This window comes from Adelges cooleyi, unplaced genomic scaffold, assembly GCF_023614345.1.
Source record: "Adelges cooleyi isolate 19-005CV unplaced genomic scaffold, UGA_ACOO_1.1 ACOO_flye_CR_arks_rails_tigmint_CR_PRNA_108, whole genome shotgun sequence".
Taxonomy (NCBI): Eukaryota; Metazoa; Arthropoda; class Insecta; order Hemiptera; family Adelgidae; genus Adelges; species Adelges cooleyi.
In genome coordinates this window covers 13,201,636-13,223,016 of record NW_026095761.1, presented here as the reverse complement: position 1 = coordinate 13,223,016, position 21,381 = coordinate 13,201,636, and the positions used below count along the sequence as shown (strand labels likewise).

The following is a 21,381-nucleotide window of genomic DNA, read 5'->3' as shown; positions in this document are numbered from 1 at the left end:
AAATATAAAGATACAATTATACGAATTGTTTCAAAAATATGAACAATATTCATAAATGTTGAAACTTTAATAGCATATGATGCCTAAAGGTATTTGTCTTACTTTTACATTGAAAGAAGTAAGATTTTCATTTTTTATTCCAACTTCCCAAAAAATGGCATCGAGATTAGTTTACTAATTGTACTGTTGTAGTCACTACTAATCAGGTTTGCTGCAGTATTCAAAACCGTTAAGTCAAAACTACAATGATACACAGCTCCAAGTCATATCCTAAAAATAATTTAAATTTATGTACACTGTACAGTACTTAATTGGATGTTTTGTAAATTGTATTCTAGTTAATACATTTCTGTACAGTTTTGTACATATTTTCCGATCTCCTAATATCTCTTCCCACATAATCTACTATGTTTTTAAATTTAAACCGAGTGTTTATACATATAACACTGAGCATCAGAAGCTATATAGAAGTTACGTAGAGCCATTAAGTAGGGCAATTGTATATAGAAATGAAAATGTAAAAGTAGGTCTTTTTAAAAAAAAAATGTTTTTTTTTAAATATGACAGTTCTTTAAAAGTTTAAACTAGTAATTTTGTGGCATTAACAAGTATTTGTCATTGGCTTACATAAAAAAATTAGACTTATAGGATAGGTCAGTCGATCAACTCCGATCGTGTCCACCCTAGTACTTAAAATACAATTTTAAACACCGAGGGCCACTGTTATATAAATCAATAAATATATTTTTGATACCAATAGATTACAAATTGAATGCGTTTATTTTTTTTATAAAAACTCTTAAAATCTAAAATTTATACTTGTGATATTTACAATGAAAACTTAACTGTAGTTCAATCTTATTATAAGTAACAAATTTAATTTGCTCTCGGGTGTATATCATTTTAGCATCCCCCTAAAATGTAGGTCTAGTTTCATGTATAGTGTCTATAGACACTATATATAGACCACCTCAAACCTCCCCAGTCCCCCGGAATCGGGTGTGGTGAACTACTACCGTTATTTTTTCTGTTGTCAGGGATGTATTGAATATTACTCATCAGAGGCAAGTAAGCGAGAAGCGGATACAGTTGTAAGAAAAATCTTTTTGGTAAACAACATCGCCGCAACAACTGGTGGAAACTTGGAAGGGCTTTTTTTTTTTCTTCACCGACAGCAGGCGAACTCGTGCAAATAATACTTGGACGAGTTCAGATGGCCACCCCTGCGTCAAAGCTAATAATAATAAAAGATATTATTTACATTTGCCGTGACGGATAATGGCGTTACGATAAAGGCGTTTAGAGCGATGACGACGATAGTGGTCGGTGGGGTGAGGTGTATGTTGATAATAGATATTATCATAATCAGGGACGATATGTCACGGTCGGTCTCGGACCACACAGCGCACGTTTGTTGCCATTTCCTACCGCGGTTAACCGACTGTATAAAATACATACAAAATGCATGCATATATAATAATAGTGTATAAAATAATACCGTATGATTAACGCGTGTGGCCGTGTGCGCGCCACTTGTTCCCGAGGGATCGACCGCCTTCGTCCCTGTCCTGGCTGAACGACACCCGGCTTCTAATATATCCGATAAAAATTCATGAGACCCTCGTTGGGGTTAGGGAACACCCCGGTTACCTAATTATACATATTGTACAAATCCGTTTACTCTTCTGAAATACATATGACGTGGTATAACTTGTAATATATAGTAAAATATGCACAAACTGCATTGGCATACCACGAGAATAGCTGTTGTAGCTAAGTGTTAAAAGGCAAGACCGGAATAGGCCGCTGTGTGTTGCTATACAATATATGGTCTGCCTTTTGACAGTATATAATATTATACAAACTTGAACAAAGCTGGAACAGTAATAAGATGACTGTCATGTACCTCGGGATTCGTCGAGATGAAAAAAATAACGTGGAAAATTCATATAAACAAAAATAACTCACTCAAAGTTACACCAGATAAAATTGCCACTATATGCCTTCCCAGTCTACAGCTTCAAGACAAATTAAGAAGTTAAAAACTCTTGAAAATAAATGTTTAAGAATGTGTCTTAAAGTCCGGTGGTTCGTGGAAAATAGCCGAGTACTACAATGACAATGGACTATTATAAGCAACAAAAGCTGTAAATTAATATAAAGTATGTAATAAACCTGTACCGTACTCATACAAATTCGTTAAGTAAGTATACGTGATTTAATGTAGTTGTGTAGGTTGGGACTTTCGAAACTCCTGGTTAACACAAATACAAATAAACCCTACTAAATTTAAGTGCCTAATGAAAATGCTTGAAATATAATAACCATATAGAACCACTAACCATTAATCAATAATGTTAAGTATGCAATTTAAGATATAAATCGTTTAAATTCAAAACTACCTAGATTTTTACATAGAACATGTTTCAGTTAGATTTTATACTTATGTTGTGCATTTTCATTAAAATTTTACAATTAATTAAAACGTTTCCAAGTCAAATTTTGCATAATTTTTTTTTTTTATTACAACCAGTGATGATCCAAAAAACAGCATATGATAGGGGAGTTGATTTTGAACTTACGAAAAAATAATTTAGCCAAATTTCAAATGTTAATATATGAAACGATATACTAAAATATTGTTCCTGGAACGAATAGTGTAGGTCTACAGCGGACTTGGGGGAGAAGCAAGATTTCGAGTTTCACCCTACTATTATAAAATGTTTTTTATACTAATAATTTTAACGACATCCTATACAACATTATATTATACCTACTTAGGTATAATATAACTTACCTATACTCATAGACCCTGCGCGCGGCTCGTGCTACAACGTTCACAATAAAAAATATATAACGGTGAGATATGGTTGGACGGACAGACATATTTTTCCTGAGGTTTATACACATACATGGCACGTGAAATTTGATTTTATTTTTACTTTTGGTCCGTCTCTATAATTACAGACATAAAAATGATTTAGAACATCTAAGAATGCCCGCAGGTCTTCCACCGACGACCCGTCCGGCCGAGATCGTTCATGTAGAAGGCATATATACCTATATAAATATAAGTACACAGACGAGGAAACACCGAGGCGACCACAGACAGATAAATGATAGTGCTTTAAAATAAAATGTAAAAAATAAAAAAAAGTGAAGGTTTTCATATTAGGTACTTTTGTTGATATCGTTGTAACGTTGTTAAACGCATTATCGTGGAACATACTTCTGAGAAGTAATTAAATCACTGCATCACACTGTCATGGTCACCAAGGGTGGTTTGGGAATAATTTGTGTTTGGCGGTAATTAACAGCTCTATATTGAGTTAGCTTTTTTGTATAGTAAGCTTTGTAAGTATCGCAATATTCTATACTAAGAAGTCGTTATGCCGGCTAGGATTTAATTCTGTTTGAGTCGTCACTCAAAATTACATTTTAATTAAGTACTTTTTGTTCATTTTTACAGTGATTTAAGATTTTATAGATTTATGAAATAAAGTTATTACAAAATGTAATAAAAATATAGTTTAGACGAGTATAATTAATAGTTTCTTAATTGTTTGGTCGCGATTTTATTTTATAATTTTTTTATTAGGTAAAACCCAATCCACAAAAATGATAATAATAATAAAAAATTATAATACTTCCACAAAGTTACTCTGGTTTTTATTGATTCCGTTTTACTTTTTAAATCCAGCTTGTTTGCTGAAATTATTTTTCTAGAGCAATTGTAACCAGTTCAGACACTTATAACTAGTTTTTAGTAATTTCAACAAAAAAAACAAAAAGTAATAAAACGACTAAGTCATAGCAATTAGGGTGATAAATATACAAAGTAAAATTACATGAAGGCTAAATGGATACAAACAAATTATATAAGGGTGGAAAATAATAGTAATAAGTACCTAATTTATGTACAGAATGAAAAGTGAACTTGGTACATTATACAGACGATTTCAAAATAATTTTTCTGTTTTTTATAGTTTGACTCACACACAAACCATACATTTGTATACATGTATACATTTGTTAAAAACCAAAAATTTTATACAGGGCTATTACTTCCACTTTAACAAAGGTACATTCAACAGTTTACTGAACAACAACTGTGCGGCCAAAATTAAACGATTAACGGCTTAGAAAATACTTGTACTTTTACAGGGTCAAAAAAGTGAAATAAAAAAAATGTCTACCCTTCTAGAGAAAGGGTTTATGAATTTTTTTTTTTGTTTATCGGTAGTACTGTGTAAAAAGAATATTCCATACAAATTTACATATATACAGGCATAACACATTTTTTCTTTTAACTTAATATAAAAAAATGTCAAGTATAAAAACTCTTATCAACTGTTAGAAAACATAATATAACTTTACATTCTGACATTTTTACATTGAAAATTTGTATGTTTACCACAACTAAAATATTACGTTATTCAACAAACTGTAATCAGTCAATTCATTCGACTTCTATAAGGTTAAAACTTAAAAAAACATATTATTGTATTCAAATAGCCTGTTTATTTCGTTTAAAAACCATAAAACAGAAAATGAAAGTATATTATCTTTATTAATAATTATTATTCAACGGCAAAAATTAATATATATAATATACTTGAATAAATCTTAACTAATACCTAATACAGATTATAAACATAATTAACCAGTTAGATCACATTTCAGTCAACACAATAAAAAATATCTTATATGATAAAATGGCCACAAAATATATCTTTATTAGGAACAATAACTAATATTGACATGCATAAAAAATTACTTCAAAATAATAATGTTATACATATTATAAAACATATTTATTCATTTAATAGTGAAATAACTATGTTATAAAAACTAAAGTAATCTTCATGCTACGTTCAATTTTCGATCACCAGTTTGTCCGATTTGTACAAGTCTCCAACGATAACCTTCAAGTACAAAATACAAATTAATTATACGTAATAAATTGTAAAAAAATATAAAGTGTCGTAGTTATGTAAGGCATTAAATTAAAAAATATGATATATTATCTAAAAATAAATTTTCGTATGGTTACAAAAAAATAAAATTGTTTAATAATAAAACCACAAATTGTCTCACCATAAAAATGGAATTTACTAACAATAAAATGAACGCAATCAATAGATAAATGATAAAATCTAGTTTAATAAATTGAATAGTTTAACTGGTGAAATTGTATGAAGGTAAAGGTGAAGTGGCTAATTACTTTGTTATGCAAATAAGTGAAAAGACCATTATTAAAAGCAAAACATCTGTATTACAATAAGTAATAACTGTTAGGGCAGTTAATTGTATTATAATGTGTAGTCAAATAACATCATAACAACCATGAATTATATAATCACAATAATAACATAAGTAAACAATTAATAATATTATAAAAGGTACGATGTGTCTACGTTATGGTATCCAACACTGTGGTCAAGAATAAAACAAAGGTATTTTTGGCAATATTACTTGTCGTTTGATGATTTCCAAATATTTGTTTGCCTCTTGCATGTTGTGTTGAATTTCAGTTGGGTCCCTAAGAGATTTGTTTTCCCTAAACTTGTCCTTGATACGTCGCAGTGCATACATTCTATATTTGAAATATGAGTACGATTAAAATACGGTAGAGAATATTTTCTCAGGTTTCATTCCTGCGCTTACCTGTAATTGTAGAATGAAAATTTTGAACTCTCTCGCAACATTGTCTTGTACATTTTCAAAACCGCCGTCTTCGACGTAGACGCCATTGCAAGTGGAAAAACAAAGCCGTTAAAAAAAAATGTACCGAATTATAGACAAATTGAATTAACAGCCGATTTTTCAACCACGAGATGTCCGATCATAGAAATCAATGTAGACTTGTTTCTTTTTCAGTGACTCGAGATGGGCAAACAAAACAGAGAGCTTTTACCGGTCTTCTGGTCTCGATAACTGAAATCTGAAACAGTTCAGAGTCGTACTGCAGTCTGCATGCTGTACTTAAATGCAGTCTGCACTCCGCACCGGCTACCGTGACCGTAATGAGCTAGAGAATAGATAAGAACCTTATCATTAGTGATAACAGGATTTTACCAATAGATAATAGATAATAATAAAACGCGTCTCCATGGATATATATATATTTTTTTAAGTTTTATGTACATTCGTACGACTTTGCCTCTGAATAATTACTATTGTGATCTGTAATTATTATTATTTTTCTACCGGTGTGTACCTGAACCCAGTTAAATGATAAATTGTAATTCTAATTATTAGAGAGTACTGAGTAGAAAACGTTTCGGTTAAATTTTACACTTGAAGGTAATTACTGTAGCAAACTATTTGTAGACTCGGTTATTGGCTTATTTTTCACTCTAAAACGTGCTTGATTTTATAATATAGTTCAAGATTTCACAAAATCAAAAAGCGTCGGAAGATAATATGGTGGTCAATGACGAACCGTACGACGACAACAGCTCTCCGGATTTTAACTATTTAGAGCAATACAAGGAAATGAAACGAAAATTGAGACTGCTAATATACGTAAGCTTCAACTTCCAGTATTTTGTATAATTTCCAATTTTTATAAATTGTGTACACTGCTAAACAGAAATAGTCTGCTTATTATTTGGGAGGTTGTTAAAAACTGAAAATACACTACTTTTACAAGTATGATCAGCCGATTTGATTAATTCAAATGAATTAATTGATTAACATTTTAATCAAATCATTTAGGTACCAACTCATGCTTGAACTGTAGTGTGAAATTGGATTATTTGAATGCATATTATACAAAATCAGTTCTAAATACAATTTTTTTTAAAACAATTTTTAGGAAAATGAGATATTTCAACAGACACTCAAAAAAACTCAACGAAAAATGCTTAAGGCTTCTCGAGACAAAAGTGTTTTACTAGAAAGACTTTTGCAATATGAACGGGTGGAAATAAGCAGCAGTGATGATGAGTTGACAGAATCGTCAGATGAAGGCGAATGCAACAAACCAGAACCAAAAAAGTTAGCATTTTAAAGTATTTTTTTGAATTCTTTGATTTTAATGTTTCGTAATAATTGTATTAACCACTTTTATTGTATTAACCTAACCACTTAGGCGGAGAGAAGGTCCATCTGTAAACGCGTCTGGTTCTATCAAACAGTCAGTGAGTCCTCAAACTACATCAACCAGTCAGCCAAAAAAACGAAAGCCTTCAACCCCTAAAACATCTAAGTCAATGCCAATGGTAACTATACCAATACTCATCTATAACAATTAACTATGCACTCAACAAATTATCTGCTATGACGTTGGCACAGTATTGAGTAAAAAAAATCCATAATAAATCGATGATAAACTTTTATGAGTACTAAACCAACAACTTATATTTTTAAAATTTCTATGTATATTTACTCGTAAAATTTGACTAGACCCAAGATTAATAATGTCATATTTCTAATAACGAGCTTATATTTAACCATGAAAAACGCTGTTGAAGTAAAAATAATCATGCTTAATTTTTAATCATGGGCATTTTGTTTTTCATTATTAAAACCCATTGACATAAATATTACATATTCTTAATTGTGGATTTTAATTCAACGAGCATACATACATACATACAAATGTTATTTAATTACTTATAACAAACTTTAATCAAATATACGTTAGCTGAACACTGAAGTTCCATTCCCTATCAAATTTGATTTTTTTTATTATTAGTTTTGTACTAAATTTATCGTGGTCTACAAAATGGCGTTTTCAACTATAATTAATATTATTTCATGTTTATTTTAGCAACTTCCACAAAACGAATTGACATTGACAACGCCAGAAAACTGTGCAAAACAATTGCTTGATCAAAAACCTGCAACAAACAATTTTGCACTCCACAACTTGAGAACAGACCTATCGCAGTTTCCTGAAAATTTTTCGGTCAAGACCGAATCGAATGGAATATTTGACATGGACACGTCTCCTAATCACGTTTCTGAAGATATGATCAGCGTCGATAGCATAACAAAATAGTTAAATTACTTTTTTTTTTTTTGACAACGATAATCTTCAAAAAACAAGTCTACTATAACATGTACTATAATAAGTAATTCCGATATTGGCACCTGTTAACATTGTTTTCTAAAAAGTGTCATTATTATATTAGAAAAATATTTCTAAAATACAATTATTTTAAGTGTTATACCAATAAAATATAGCTCTAACGAAATTATATTGGTATTTAACCAAAAATGGTTAAGTTGATGTACAACATATGATATTTATGTAATATTGTAATATTATTTGTACATTAAGATTTTAAAATGAATAATACTGTAAAGTTAAGAGACGTTATTTTACTCAATGGTTTACCTAAACTGATGTCTTTTTTTTATATAAATCATGTTTACAATTATAAAACATGTACCTTATTTTGTTAACCACTTAATATTTACTTTAGACTTTAACAATTCAGTATTTTATTTTTAATGATAACAACTTTTAGTTTTGATGTTTTTATTTTATTTTTATTTTTACAAAGCTTTTTGTATAAATGTATAATATTACGACATGTAAATTGAGTTTTTATAACACACAACAAAGTTATTTATTCAATTATACAAAAAAATGTCATCTCTTATCTTCAAAATATTTCTCAGACTTTATTTAGCGTTTAATTAAAACTTATTTGTATACAAAAATGTATGGAATTTAATATAAACAAACTCGGCTTAAAATAATAGTTTTGATTAATTAGTGTTTTTGAATTTTTTGAAATTTATTTATTGTGTGCGACGTTTCACTTTGAATTTGCCTCAATTTGAGCATATTTGAAATACATTTTGATCATTTTTACATAATATGGCATTTAGGTCGTCTTCGTCGACGATCCTCAGGCGTTTCTTTAGGATGACTGCGTATTATACGTACCACCTACAAATTTATTGTTATAATTAACACAAACAAATCTTTAACGAATTAAATCTTGTTTACCTCATGGAAAGCACCATCAATATTTTGTGGTGGATCTTTGGCACTAGTTTCCATGTATGGCAAATTTAATCGGTTCGCCATTTCTCGTCCTTCACTCTCGGATACTTTGCGTAAATGCACTAAGTCGACCTTATTAGCAACAAGCAATATTGGATATTGATCTCTGTAAAGTACAAAAATAACAATGTTTAAAAAACAATCAAACAAGTTAAAATCGTTTAAGCAAAATTTAAAAACAATTTTCAAACTTTCATTTCTACAGTCTTCTAAATAGGTACTCAAACTGTTTGATTTCAATAAAATGTACACTCATTTTTGGGAAATATTGTTTATTAATTATATTTTATTTTGTAAGGCCAACCATAACTTACCTATCTTTGACCCGCAATATTTGAGTGAAGAAATTTGGTACGTTTTTAAAACTGTTTGGATCTGTCACAGAATAGACAATCATGAAACCATCTCCTTTTCGCATGTACTGTTCCCGCATTGCGCTGAACTCTTCCTGGCCAGCCGTGTCCAATACTATAAAAACATTTTCAACTTTTAATTTAACCACATAAATATCTTATTTTATCTTGTTTCCCACATTAAACTATTATTAGTGCTAAACACCTAACCGAACAGAGCAAACAGCTATATAATACATAATTATGTTTTTTTTTTAGTCATATCATTTTTTTTTTAATCAAAAGTATTAAAAACAAAGGAACCAGTTTTATTTTTTTTATATTCACATATTTAATTTGTAAATTATTTTTGTACTAATGTAAATAATATTATTGACTATAATTTGTATATTATATTAATTGGATAAAAAATTAAAATTTCTTTAATTGTGTTATGGATTTGTTTACCATTGGTTGTTTTTTTTTTCTGATATTTTTACCAAATACCTGTCAATTGTGTTACTGTGGCACTTGCACATCTATAGTTCTAGCACTTAAAACACTATTGACAGTAGACCAATTAATCTTACTGCATTACAATTAAAATTTCACGTATTATAAAACAAAATAAATATCATTGTCACAATACCTAACAGTAAATTAGGCATTTTACAAATACTTCAATATTACGTTGTGCGATTCATAAAATATATCAAATATGATATGAATTTGAGTTCAATAATTCTTTTAAGCAGTACCGGAAAATTGAGTTTAGAAATTTAAATAATTATATTACTTATAAACTAATACAAATTGTTTTTGAACCAACACATGTGCCGGTAATTATCATTTATTGTTTTTATATTTACTGTCATGTTGTGTTGTACATGACATTTCTTTTGTTATTGTTTGAAAAATGTATAGGTATAACCATACATTATTATGCTTTCCATTCTAATACAATGTAGGTGATACATTTCAGTTTAAATTCCACATGCCATTAGTAGCAACAAAATTATAGTATAATTTTCTATATACATTTAAATTGTACACCATACTTATGCACTATACTTTAAGCCTTCAGAACAATTTTCAAAAGCAAGTTAAGAAAAAAATATGTTGTGCCGTTACTGCATATAGGCTAAATATGAACAACAGTATTTGAGTGAGCAACTTTACGTAATAATATACATAATACTGACTATTATGAAATGGGTATGAGGAGGACTTAGTAATACATACGCACATGAGTATCCATTACTAATAGGATTTACCTAAAATTAAGTTAAAAAAAAAAAAACACTCATGTTTTGACTTATTATCTGTGGTAAGCCTACGTCGTTGTTTTATTTTTGCAAAATGTATTTTACTAATTCACATTTTTATTAGTTTTAGTATTAATAACTCATTAAACACACGTATTAAAATTATTTTGTTTTTACAATAAATAAATATATAGGTACCTAAAAATGATGAGATGAATTTGTTAAGGTAATATTATTTATGGTAAAAACAAGCCTAAATGAATGTAGAAGGTACTTCATAAGGCACAAATTTATATGTGGGAGGCCACTAATGGGATTTAAAGGCCATAGAAAATGCTACACCTATAGGTGTAGGAAAATAACATAGTAAATGTTAATTTCGTACTTGCTTTTAGTCAAACCAGGAATTTACTAGCCCTAAATTACAACTACAGTTTGGTGTCGTTACCATCAAGAATGCAGAATTCTTCATCTACACACGTGTGCTGTATATAACTGTCTTCGATAGTTGGATCGTAGTCTACTACAAACATTTTCTGGAAAAACTGAATGGTGATTGCGCTTTTCCCCACACCACCGTCACCGACCACTACCAGCTTGTAAGTGGGTAATGGTTGGTTGGGGGCCTGGGTTATAGCGCGTCGATGACGCGTCAACTCCTGTTGTGTCGTAAATGGAAACCGTGACGACAGCTTGTCTATGAAAAACAGGACATTAGATATATAAATGTATTGTATTTGTGGTTAATCGTATTGCAGTGTTGATTGTTTTCTCTAAATTCTCACTTACTTATAGGTCGGTCCAGTTGTTCTGATACTACATGGTCACTCATTCAAGCATTATGCAGTAGTTTCGTTCAATCGTGTAAGCATGCCGGTAGGTTAAAAATGACGGAATAAAAATTAATTCGGTTTACGGTGAGAATTTATTATAAAAAAACTTGAGCTGAAATCTTCAGTACTGAGTAATGACTAGTGAGTACGGACTACTGCACCGCATATTGTTAAAAAAAAAAAATCTAAAACAAAACAATAATTGTTATCAGTTAAGTGCTTGTGGACAGTGATAAGAAACGATAAAGTATAATATGCGCACTGCGAATGCGCCATATTGTCAAAATCTGCAGTCGGCAGATTTGTAATTTGAATTCAAATTTTTTTTCCAAAATTAATTTTTTATTTAGTTTTTGATCTAAGACAGCGAGCCGACTTCGGACTTCAAACCCGAAAAATGGCCGGCAAAGGCTACTTTTTACATGAAGGACCCGCCTATTCGTTAGCATTGAACAAGGAACACACTCATGTCGTTGTCGCAGGCAGAAACGGTAAGTACTTGTATAATTTACCCTGTATGATCGATTCAAGAAAATCGGTGCTTAGTCCATTACTATATTAATTGGCGTAATAGTGTTCAAGGTTTTCCTCATCGATCAAGGCGGCTTTAAAGAATCTGTTAACTTACGATGTGGGAAAACATCGAGCGTACAGAGTTCATCGAGCATGGATGTTGCTTGGAACCCAGCTGATGGTAAAATATAAAATATAATACCTAATGTTTAGTTTTTAAGTATATATATATTTATGCATACAGTAGTGTATTCCGGAGGGTGAAAACTTTTTGGAGGAGTTTTTAAAAAATTTCCCATAATATACCACTGTATTTATAAATCTAATACTATTTTCAAAGTCATTGCATCATAACAAAATGTATTTTTTTATAGATAACATACTAGCTACAGCAACTACTGGTGGTGCTGTAGTTACATGGAACTTAAACAGATCGTCTCGAAATAAGCAAGAACATGTATTTTATGACCACAGAAGGACCGTTAACAAGGTAACTTTCCACTGTGTTGAGCCTAACTTACTGATGTCTGGTTCGCAAGATGGAACCATGAAATGCTTTGATTTAAGACTAAAAGAACCACCTAAAACGTATTCGAGGTACCAAATATCCGCTGAGATATTTATTTGGAAAATTAACAAAAATGTCTATATTATATTTTAGTGATTCTGAAAGCATTAGAGACGTTCAATTTAGTCCTCATAATTATAATATGTTTGCTGCAGCATCCGAAAATGGTACTATACAAATTTGGGACTTAAGAAAAAATGACAAGTGTTTAAACAAATTTTCTGCACATAATGGACCAGTATTTTCTTGTGATTGGCATTCAGAACTTCCTTTCTTGGCAACAGCAAGTCGCGACAAAAGTATTAAGGTATAATATACAAAATTGTCAATTCAAAAAAAAAAGATGTAATGTACACTTTCTAATTAGGTTTGGAATGTAACCAACAAACCAATAGCAGAATATACAATTAGCACAATAGCCCCGGTGGGTCGAATAAAATGGCGACCTTATCGTAGATACCATTTAGCATCTAGTGCGTTAGTCTTGGACTCTGCTATTAACGTTTGGGATGTGCGTCGTCCATATATACCTTATGCTTCATTCACAAAACATACTGATGTTGCGACGTGTATAGCTTGGAAAGGAGATCCTTATGTGCTTTTATCTACAAACAGGGTAAGTTTTTTTCTTTACGGTGTATAGTCACTTTGGTTTAATATTACTTTTCTAAACCGACAGGATAGTACATTACATCAAAACTTCATTAGTGAAGCTGACTTGCCTTTGGAGAGTTCGAATCCTCAAGGTATGGCCATCAATATAAGTGGCGATCTCGCATACTGTTGTCCAACCGTTTTAAATAAATCTGAAATTCACAAAGTTGACAAAGGCAAAGAAACATCTAGGTAATAACATTAAGTGATAACACTTATTAATCAATGGTAATAAACTAATTTATAATAAATTTAAAAAGTATTACTAATCATTAGCGTAATTAATTTTCAGGAAAACGTCAACAACAAGTGGAGAGGAAGAATTGAATACTTCAAGTCAGATGAATGTATTTCGAGATCCAAAAGCTACTTTGTGTCTATCGGATGAGACTGACTGTTTTCGGACATGTGCCACCCAGTATAAACTTAGCGGAAAGCCATTAGCCGAGCTTTGTGAGCACAATGCTAATGTAGCGGCCAGTGTTGGAAAACCAACTGTATGTAGATAACAATTTTTATTTGAGCTTCAATGCTATATTAATTTTATACTGTCTTTTTTTTCTCTCTTTTTGTGTCTAGAGTCTAGACTTATAAAATATCTTGTTACTAGCTCGATTTTTACATGTAGCAAATTTTAATATAAAAAAGTTTATCCCTTCCTCTCTTAAATAGAGAAAACTCCCCCATTAATTACGAGTTTCTAACATATTTTAGATACATCTTGTATGGAATATACTGCGAATTTTATATGATTATACATCTCATAATACCCCTAAAGATGACATTCAAAGTAATTCAAACATTGAGAGTAGCTTTGAAGAAGATGAAGAAGATTTGGCTGTTTCTAGTAGTGAAGAAGAAGGTCACAAACCAGAAAGAAAGAAACCATTGGGCGATTTCTTTTTTGGAGACACAGAAATGGACCCTTTAGGTGCCGAGCTTGATCAATTTGAAACAATTGGTTTGGGTATGGATAGTAAAACTGTCGATGAAGACAGCAACTGGGTAGTGCCAGCTGAATCCATTACTCTGAGACATGAAATTTCACACCATCCAATCGTCGATCATAACTATATGCCGGAACTTTCTCCTGTTGCACACATATCTGGTAAAAAATAAAAATGATTTTATATTTTTATTTATTTCGATATGTCAAACAATTTAATTAATTTACAGCGACTAGCCGTAAGATTACTGTACCTGCATTGCGAATAACTTCCCCAGCCAAGTTTGATCCTTGGGATCCCACTGAAACTGTTGCAAAAGCTCTGCGTTTCCACGTCGACCAAGGTGATGTCCAAACAGCGGTTTGTGCTCTTATTGTACTAAATGACGACGTAAGAAATGAACTGACTAACCCTAAAATTCCTAACCATCTTTTACAAATCGAAATGGAACAATGGATGTTAGCATATATTGATCTTTTGAGTAGATTCAAACTTTGGTCCAATGCCACAACGGTAAAATACAAAATAACAAAAAAAAATATTAATTTTTTCATTTGAAGCTTTGATAAATTTATTTTTTGTAGGTTATACAGTTATCTCGTATTAATAGTATTCATCAATTAAACCGTATTTCTACTTCGGTGTACTTAAGCTGCGGATGGTGTTACAAAGGGTTGACACGGAGTAGTCGTCACTGTTTCAATTGTCGACATTCAGAATGTGCACGATGTGCTTTGTGTCAAAGAGTGGTTCGTGGCATGTACGCCTGGTGTCAAGGGTGTGCTCATGGCGGACACATTGGCCACATGAAACAGTGGTTTTTGGAGAACAAATACTGCCCAACAGGGTGTGGGCACATGTGTGAATACTAATTTAAACTAAATGTAAGCATTATGTTTAATTTATTATTTGCTAGTTATAGAAATATTTCAATTATTTATAATCAATATTTAATTGATACTATATCACATTCATCACAAATATATCAAAATATTTGGATTTTTGTTTCATTTAAAAAAAAAACGCAAAACTGTACTTTCAAATGATATAATAAAATTGTATAAAAATAATACATAAAATAAAAATATACGATTGAGGCTTAAAGGAAAAGATAGATAGCAAAATTAATATAAAGAAGTAGTTGTGTGGCGTGGAACAAAAGAAAGAAAGAATAATATATTGAGGTAATACATTTTACATTTGTACACGATATTCATTATAAAAAGAGAAGACATCGATATTTTAGAGTTAAAATTGAAAATAAAATTGATAGCAGTAGGAAAAAAAATTAATTAAATACATATATTATAATAAATATAAATCGGGTTTTTTTTCGTAATCGTCGATTAAAAAAAATATTTATAGTAAAGTGCATTTCAACTTCTTCCGCCTGCCTTTGTCTTTACCCTTTCCATTTGCTCCTTTAACGTCTTCCTTTTTACGAGCACGAATCTCACGCATCAAATCGAAAAATACCTAAAAACAGATAATAATTGGCGGTTATTATTATTATTATTATCATTGTAACTTTTAAAATTAATCGAAATAACTTTATTGCAATATGTCAACTAACTTTATCTACATTATCTCTGGTTTTGGCTGAAGTCTCAACATATGGCACTTTCCAATCTTCTGCTCTAGCCTGAGCGTCTTGCAATAAAACTTTTCGCTTGTCTGTTAAATCTCCTTTATTTCCCACCAGTAAAAATGGTATATTCTCATCATTCTTCACTCGCAGAATTTGTTCTCTAAAATGAAGGTTATATAAACTTTAGTATAGTGTTTTTTCCTAGTAATTATTCTGTTACATGATTTTTACTCGACTAATAATTAATTAAAATATTATGTTTACAGTTAATAAAAGTAAATCTAAATTAAAAAAAAATTTTTTTTTTATTATTTCTTAAAGCATCAAAGTATATATAACTAAAAATTTGCTAACAATTAATTATACAAAATAGCTTCTTTTTTATCTTGAACTAATTTATATTGCATGTTTTCAATTTTATTAAAACAATGAGATTATGAATTTTAGAATTAGAAACATAATTTAAAATGTATCATCATCAGCTTAACAGGCCTCTAAGGCCCAACGCTACATCATGAGATTATGGTTTCTAGAAGAAATTTTAAAATGTATATTTTCAATTACCATAAATATTATGTTTTAACAGGAAATTAAATATGATTAATTTTTAAATACCTAAATTCCATAGTAGATTGGAAGCTGTCATCCTCCGTGATTGAAAAGACACACAGGAAACCTTCACCACTACGAAAGTAATTATCGCGTATGGCTGCATAATCTTCCTGGCCAGCTGTATCCAATATGTCAATTTGGACTTCTTCACCATCCAACACGACCTTCTTACGATACGAATCTGCCTTCGTCGGCTCATAGTCTTCGACGAACTAAAATGGGGCGTGTCATTAGTGTTGTTATGCGCAAAATATTGATTTTATTAATACTGTAGTTTAACTTACCTCATCATACATAAACTGCAGTGTAAGTGCCGATTTACCGACACCGCCACTACCGACCATTATAACTTTGTGCAAAGCAGGTTGTTCGGGATTGACTTTCTTCATGGCTGTAATACAAATACGATGTTCTTTATAACTAAAAAAGTATAAAATAGATGTACGTGTATTAAGTGTTTGTGTATTCTTTTAAATAAATGGTCTCACAATGAGTGAATCTTTACTAGTGAAAACTACTTTGGGTCATAGCTTTCTCAGTAATTATAGAACAATCATGGGAAAACACATAGAAATTAAGGTGGCGTCTATTGTATGCTATTAAAACGTGTTCGGTACAATAGTATTCGTAATAAATCATTTAACTAAATAAAAATAATAATAATTACCTCACAAACGAATATGCAAATTATTTTAAACTAAAACTAAACATTAACAATTTACAACTAGGTACTAGAAGAGAAAATGTTAATTGATTTTTCATAAAAGTTTTGTTTACATTTGGAATGTTATCAATGTTCGTCAATCGACAGGGTTGGTCGGTACTGTGATGAGGCTAAACTAACAGTATGACCACATAAAGGGAATCATTTTGTGTGTGTTAATAAAACAATAAATATTCCTAGATTATATTTAATGATCTGAGAACTTTTCATATAAAATAATTTTCTTTTTGTTACACAGATATTTTGAGCTTTTGTTATTTGTAGTATGTTTTACTGTTGACATAAACAAGGGAATTTCTAGGAATTAATAAATTGATAACCACTTAAATATATTTTAACAAAATAAGCTCCGATTTCTCATCAATGGATCAAGTAGGTAGCACGCTAATAAAAAAAAAGAACTAGAAAAACAAGATTGTTCGGTTAATACATTTTAATTAGCATAGGTTATTACTTATTAGCATACTATCCCCTCATAAAAAAATTGTTTTAAGTTGTTTTACCACTTTACGTGGCAGAAAGTATTCATAAATTATAGAATGCCACAATTTCCAATTGCAAATTATACTTAATATTATTATAGTTGTACTAGAATACACTTAATATGTTAACATGAAAAACTACTTTTTAGATTATAAACTCAATTTAAATGACATTCTGTTACTCGAAAAAATTAATATTTTTTTCACAAAGCTGAGAATATTTTATATACGAAACTGATTTTTAATCATTTTTTAATTTTTACTGTCGAAGATTCTATAAAAATCGACAAAAAAGAAGATTCAAAGAAATAACTACTAAAAATATTTTATACGACCATGGCTATTATAATCAAAAAAATAATGCCTACAAATTTGAGAAAATTTCTTTCATTGTACAAGACGTGTAGGGTGTTTCAAGGGGTGGTGCTCCAACCATTAGTTCGTATTTGGCGTTTTAACCCATATATTATATTATCTAAAATTAATTTTTTACATAATTGTCGAGATGACATGATGTTTCATGTTTTCTCAATTTTCTCTTCAAAATACAAATTCGCAATGTAAACAAAGTTGTAAATAATTATCAATTATCATATATGTTATCACTTCTTATCATGTATATGCTCTTATCAAAATTTTAATAATAATTAAAAATTGTAGGTAACATCATCGCAGACTACAGAATTATTTAAAAAAACAAATTAATATTTACCTTAATATTATAATTAAAATGTACGTTTAGTAGATTAAACATAATGAAAAATACCATAATTGTTAGGAAATATTGTTACTTATTATATTATTATTGATCATTGTAAATAAGCCATGTTCGCGTAAGGAAATAATAATATAATATTTTATAATGGAATCTTCTGTAAGTGAAACTAATAAACCACCGGGTCCAGAAAATAAAGAAAAAAGTAAGCTTGTCAAAATAGATAACATACGTTTTACTCTAACTTTTGAATCTTCTAGTTGAAATATTGTTAAAAGCAACTGGAAACGCACCAATTTTGAAGACCAAAAAGTGGATGGTCGAAAAGGAAAAAACAGTAGCTGCAATAAATGAGTTCCTGCGTAAATTATTGAAACTAGATCCATCTGATTCCTTAGTAAGTCAATTAAAAAACACTTTTTAATTTGTACAACATCATCATTATTATGAATTTTTAGTTTTTATATGTTAATCAAGCGTTTGCTCCATCTCCGGACCAGACAATGAAAAATCTTTATGATTGTTACAACACAAATGGTCGCGTTGTTCTTTATTACTGCAAAACACAAGCTTGGGGATAAATATGTACACTTTGTAAGAAAATTATTTTTTGTTATAATTTATAAGATTTATTTTAGTTAATTTTCTAATTAAATAAATAATTTAAAAATTATTATATATTTTTTTTATAATTACATTGATTAAATATACATAGTTAGCATAATATCTATATCAGCATATTTAGTTATAGATTAGTCCTGAAAAATGTATTATTTAGTATAGCATCTGGTCAAAACAATACTTTTAAAAATATATGGTCCATCTATTTATGTTTAAAACACCTGTTTGATGAAATTGTGCACAGACTCATTATTAATTGATTAGCTATTGTCGTCTTAAATTGTAGTTGTTCAAAAATGTGAATAATAAGGAATAGTTCTTTATTTAGATGGTAAAGTTTAAAATGGCCCCAGCTGTCATAGAGTATATTTATATAAATATCTATTATTTGACGTTAGAATAACATAATTTTTATTTTATACTCATTTCTAAACCACCCATGAGGTAGAGTATTTGGCTCGTTTTTTTTGATGTGGTATCTCCATATATAGGTAGATAAAACTCAATGGTATAGTGGAGGTGTCTTTAGTAGATAAATTAACTTAGGTATGATATCATCAGCTGTTCATACAACGGGCATACGACTTATCTGTGAGGCAAGCTTTTTGGACCGCATGTGTACCAGTTGTACTCGCTGGTCTTATATAGCACATTCATCATACGCGCTTCTATAAACAGTCGAGACATAGGTACCTAAATCCACTACTACCCGAAAGAAATATATGGAAGTAGTTTGTGAGAAAGAATTAGTAAAATTATATGTGTAAAATAATTGGTGCAAGGTGGTTGGGATTAAAGTAAAGGAAATATAATGAGATATTTTCGAAAAAGAAAAAACAATTTACCAAACGGCAGTCAAATAAAGTACTAGAAAGTCATTGGTTAAATATAGAAGTAATTAAAAATAAAACAATGGAAAACAAAGAGGAAATATTAATTTAAAAAAACAAACTATTACAAAACATGTATTACTTGACAAATGTAAAACAGAAAGTTTACTATACTTTGAAATTTAATTATTACAGAAAAAAAAAAGTATAGGCAAATCTGTAATGACGTTTTATACATAAATATTTTAGGCTGTACAGTTTGCTATAATGACAGCATTAGGGCGCCTAGGCCCTTCTCGTGAGAAACTCAATTTTCTGCCACTCATTTTGTAATACTTTTCAAAACTACTATGTTCAAGACTTACGAGACATTTTAAATTTTACTTAGAATTCAAACCTCAACAACCATCTAAATAAGAATACAACTGCAGTGTTACTAATACAAACTTAAAACTACTTTTTGGTGCCTCTGTAGTAAAAAATGTACGGCTGCAGGCTGCTACAGTGCTACAGCTCGAATAAAATATAAATCTCGATTTAAAATGGTTACCCGTAACAAAAGTCAAAACGATTTCATCGGCCAGTATATTTTTTTTTGTAAGAATTTCAAACAGCTGACTTTGCTTACAGTGTTGCTAACCTATTTGCTCGGTATCACGTATATTTTGATAGCGATTTAACTTTGAATATTATCTTATCCGGCTGGCGGCTGCATTCAGTCGTCCTAACTCTTCAGCAGCTATCACTTTTTTTTTTCTTACCTCGCCTCTACATTTCGGTTAATATTAAACATAATAAATGTAAGTTCACGTCATAAACCTATCCTATATTAGTTATTTGTTCTGTTAGACTACGCCGACATACACATTCGACACGCCAAAATGAGCAAACCCTTTAAAGAAGACGAGATCAGCTTACGAGTTGATCGTTGCCTGTACGACTCTGCAATCAAATTCAGTAAGTAGTGTCTTTATATAAAACTAATGAAAAAATAAAAATATATAGTATGATAAATTATTGATATTATATTTATTTAAGTTTAACACAATTAAATTATTTTTGAACGTGGAAAAAAAATGTTCCCAATTTGACCCTATTATGTTATTGAATTGCGACTTATACTAAAGTTGATTGCTTTGGACTCAATAACTGTTGAAAAACTATGTTTCTTTTATATTACCATCATAATAAGTAACTTTATTAATTATTTTATGTTTAGGTGCAGGAATAGGCGTTGGTTGTGTAGCGTCTTTACTATTCTTAAAACGTAAGTTAATTTTATTCAATACTGTGTTATCATCAGTTTACCTTATAATCAATGTACATTATTAGGTAAGAAGTGGCCAATCATTCTCGGCTCTGGTTTTGGATTGGGTTTGGCATATCAGAACTGTGAGAAAGACCTACGAGAATACTTCACGAGAACATGAGACGACTTTTGTGTTTAGACAGGATTACATTAGCCTTAAGACTCTTAAGTCAAATGTGTTAATTTTTCAAATGTTTTCTTCTTTATGTTCACTCTTGTAGGTAGTGTGAATTTTGTTTTGAATATAATTTATAAATAAATAAAATTACCAATTTATCAATAAATTAAAATGTATGTAATTTTACACAAAAATTAAAAATCATAGAATATTTGATTATACATTACTTCACTTAAACAACAAAA

The 21,381-nt window shown here is 30.1% G+C and overlaps 6 protein-coding genes across 7 annotated transcripts; 3 read left to right on the top strand and 3 right to left on the bottom strand.

Moving 5' to 3' along the window:
- Positions 1-4,711: 4,711 nt before the first annotated feature.
- On the bottom strand, positions 4,712-6,026 carry LOC126837949 (LYR motif-containing protein 4). The gene is made up of 3 exons (XM_050571972.1): positions 5,668-6,026; positions 5,476-5,596; positions 4,712-4,925 (listed from the first exon to the last, which is right to left on the bottom strand). Exons 1-3 carry the CDS (start codon positions 5,751-5,753, stop codon positions 4,875-4,877), a joined length of 258 nt encoding a protein of 85 aa, XP_050427929.1. The 5' UTR covers positions 5,754-6,026; the 3' UTR covers positions 4,712-4,874.
- A 72-nt stretch (positions 6,027-6,098) lies between these two features.
- LOC126837929 (INO80 complex subunit E) lies at positions 6,099-8,261 on the top strand. The gene is made up of 5 exons (XM_050571940.1): positions 6,099-6,306; positions 6,388-6,528; positions 6,821-7,002; positions 7,097-7,226; positions 7,778-8,261. Exons 2-5 carry the CDS (start codon positions 6,427-6,429, stop codon positions 8,006-8,008), a joined length of 645 nt encoding a protein of 214 aa, XP_050427897.1. The 5' UTR covers positions 6,099-6,306; positions 6,388-6,426; the 3' UTR covers positions 8,009-8,261.
- Positions 8,262-8,560: 299 nt separating this feature from the next.
- LOC126837923 (ras-related protein M-Ras-like) lies at positions 8,561-11,650 on the bottom strand. The gene is made up of 5 exons (XM_050571926.1): positions 11,412-11,650; positions 11,071-11,319; positions 9,340-9,493; positions 8,969-9,131; positions 8,561-8,908 (listed from the first exon to the last, which is right to left on the bottom strand). The coding sequence occupies exons 1-5, from the start codon at positions 11,452-11,454 to the stop codon at positions 8,828-8,830; spliced, it is 690 nt and encodes a 229-aa protein (XP_050427883.1). The 5' UTR covers positions 11,455-11,650; the 3' UTR covers positions 8,561-8,827.
- Positions 11,459-15,057, top strand: LOC126837920 (GATOR complex protein WDR24). Its single transcript, XM_050571912.1, has 10 exons — positions 11,459-11,946; positions 12,030-12,149; positions 12,343-12,565; positions 12,630-12,843; positions 12,904-13,152; positions 13,216-13,382; positions 13,483-13,687; positions 13,905-14,298; positions 14,367-14,650; positions 14,722-15,057. Exons 1-10 carry the CDS (start codon positions 11,853-11,855, stop codon positions 15,007-15,009), a joined length of 2,238 nt encoding a protein of 745 aa, XP_050427869.1. The 5' UTR covers positions 11,459-11,852; the 3' UTR covers positions 15,010-15,057.
- A 111-nt stretch (positions 15,058-15,168) lies between these two features.
- LOC126837937 (ras-related protein Ral-a) lies at positions 15,169-17,144 on the bottom strand. 2 transcript variants are annotated; one of them, XM_050571952.1, is made up of 5 exons: positions 17,005-17,144; positions 16,622-16,728; positions 16,341-16,549; positions 15,711-15,885; positions 15,169-15,613 (listed from the first exon to the last, which is right to left on the bottom strand). In XM_050571952.1, exons 2-5 carry the CDS (start codon positions 16,724-16,726, stop codon positions 15,497-15,499), a joined length of 606 nt encoding a protein of 201 aa, XP_050427909.1. In that variant the 5' UTR covers positions 16,727-16,728; positions 17,005-17,144; the 3' UTR covers positions 15,169-15,496. The 2 variants fall into 2 exon arrangements, with proteins under 2 accessions (XP_050427909.1, XP_050427918.1); XM_050571961.1 differs by having other exon boundaries at positions 16,622-16,757; positions 17,005-17,128.
- Positions 17,145-18,204: 1,060 nt separating this feature from the next.
- On the top strand, positions 18,205-18,984 carry LOC126844364 (autophagy protein 12-like). Its single transcript, XM_050582513.1, has 3 exons — positions 18,205-18,463; positions 18,519-18,655; positions 18,717-18,984. The coding sequence occupies exons 1-3, from the start codon at positions 18,406-18,408 to the stop codon at positions 18,837-18,839; spliced, it is 318 nt and encodes a 105-aa protein (XP_050438470.1). The 5' UTR covers positions 18,205-18,405; the 3' UTR covers positions 18,840-18,984.
- The last annotated feature ends 2,397 nt before the right edge of the window (positions 18,985-21,381 follow it).

What these genes read in the sequence shown, in the direction of transcription:
- LOC126837949 (XM_050571972.1), bottom strand. Translation starts at nt 5,753, where the DNA reads ATGGCGTCTACGTCGAAGACGGCGGTTTTGAAAATGTACAAGACAATG. An exon ending in TTTTCATTCTACAATTACAG is followed by an intron (nt 5,597 to 5,667) that starts GTAAGCGCAGGA and finishes TTTCAAATATAG; the next exon opens with AATGTATGCACTGCGACGTA. An exon ending in TGGAAATCATCAAACGACAA is followed by an intron (nt 4,926 to 5,475) that starts GTAATATTGCCA and finishes TTGTACTTGAAG; the next exon opens with GTTATCGTTGGAGACTTGTA.
- LOC126837920 (XM_050571912.1), top strand. Translation starts at nt 11,853, where the DNA reads ATGGCCGGCAAAGGCTACTTTTTACATGAAGGACCCGCCTATTCGTTA. An exon ending in AAAGGCAAAGAAACATCTAG is followed by an intron (nt 13,383 to 13,482) that starts GTAATAACATTA and finishes ATTAATTTTCAG; the next exon opens with GAAAACGTCAACAACAAGTG. An exon ending in TTTGGTCCAATGCCACAACG is followed by an intron (nt 14,651 to 14,721) that starts GTAAAATACAAA and finishes TATTTTTTGTAG; the next exon opens with GTTATACAGTTATCTCGTAT.
- LOC126837929 (XM_050571940.1), top strand. Translation starts at nt 6,427, where the DNA reads ATGGTGGTCAATGACGAACCGTACGACGACAACAGCTCTCCGGATTTT. An exon ending in AATTGAGACTGCTAATATAC is followed by an intron (nt 6,529 to 6,820) that starts GTAAGCTTCAAC and finishes AACAATTTTTAG; the next exon opens with GAAAATGAGATATTTCAACA. An exon ending in AACAAACCAGAACCAAAAAA is followed by an intron (nt 7,003 to 7,096) that starts GTTAGCATTTTA and finishes CTAACCACTTAG; the next exon opens with GCGGAGAGAAGGTCCATCTG.
- LOC126844364 (XM_050582513.1), top strand. Translation starts at nt 18,406, where the DNA reads ATGGAATCTTCTGTAAGTGAAACTAATAAACCACCGGGTCCAGAAAAT. An exon ending in TCCAGAAAATAAAGAAAAAA is followed by an intron (nt 18,464 to 18,518) that starts GTAAGCTTGTCA and finishes TGAATCTTCTAG; the next exon opens with TTGAAATATTGTTAAAAGCA. An exon ending in TAGATCCATCTGATTCCTTA is followed by an intron (nt 18,656 to 18,716) that starts GTAAGTCAATTA and finishes ATGAATTTTTAG; the next exon opens with TTTTTATATGTTAATCAAGC.
- LOC126837937 (XM_050571952.1), bottom strand. Translation starts at nt 16,726, where the DNA reads ATGAAGAAAGTCAATCCCGAACAACCTGCTTTGCACAAAGTTATAATG. An exon ending in CAATCTACTATGGAATTTAG is followed by an intron (nt 15,886 to 16,340) that starts GTATTTAAAAAT and finishes CCTTCATTTTAG; the next exon opens with AGAACAAATTCTGCGAGTGA. An exon ending in CCAGAGATAATGTAGATAAA is followed by an intron (nt 15,614 to 15,710) that starts GTTAGTTGACAT and finishes ATCTGTTTTTAG; the next exon opens with GTATTTTTCGATTTGATGCG.
- LOC126837923 (XM_050571926.1), bottom strand. Translation starts at nt 11,454, where the DNA reads ATGAGTGACCATGTAGTATCAGAACAACTGGACCGACCTATAA. An exon ending in ACAACTGGACCGACCTATAA is followed by an intron (nt 11,320 to 11,411) that starts GTAAGTGAGAAT and finishes TGTTTTTCATAG; the next exon opens with ACAAGCTGTCGTCACGGTTT. An exon ending in TTGATGGTGCTTTCCATGAG is followed by an intron (nt 8,909 to 8,968) that starts GTAAACAAGATT and finishes ATAAATTTGTAG; the next exon opens with GTGGTACGTATAATACGCAG.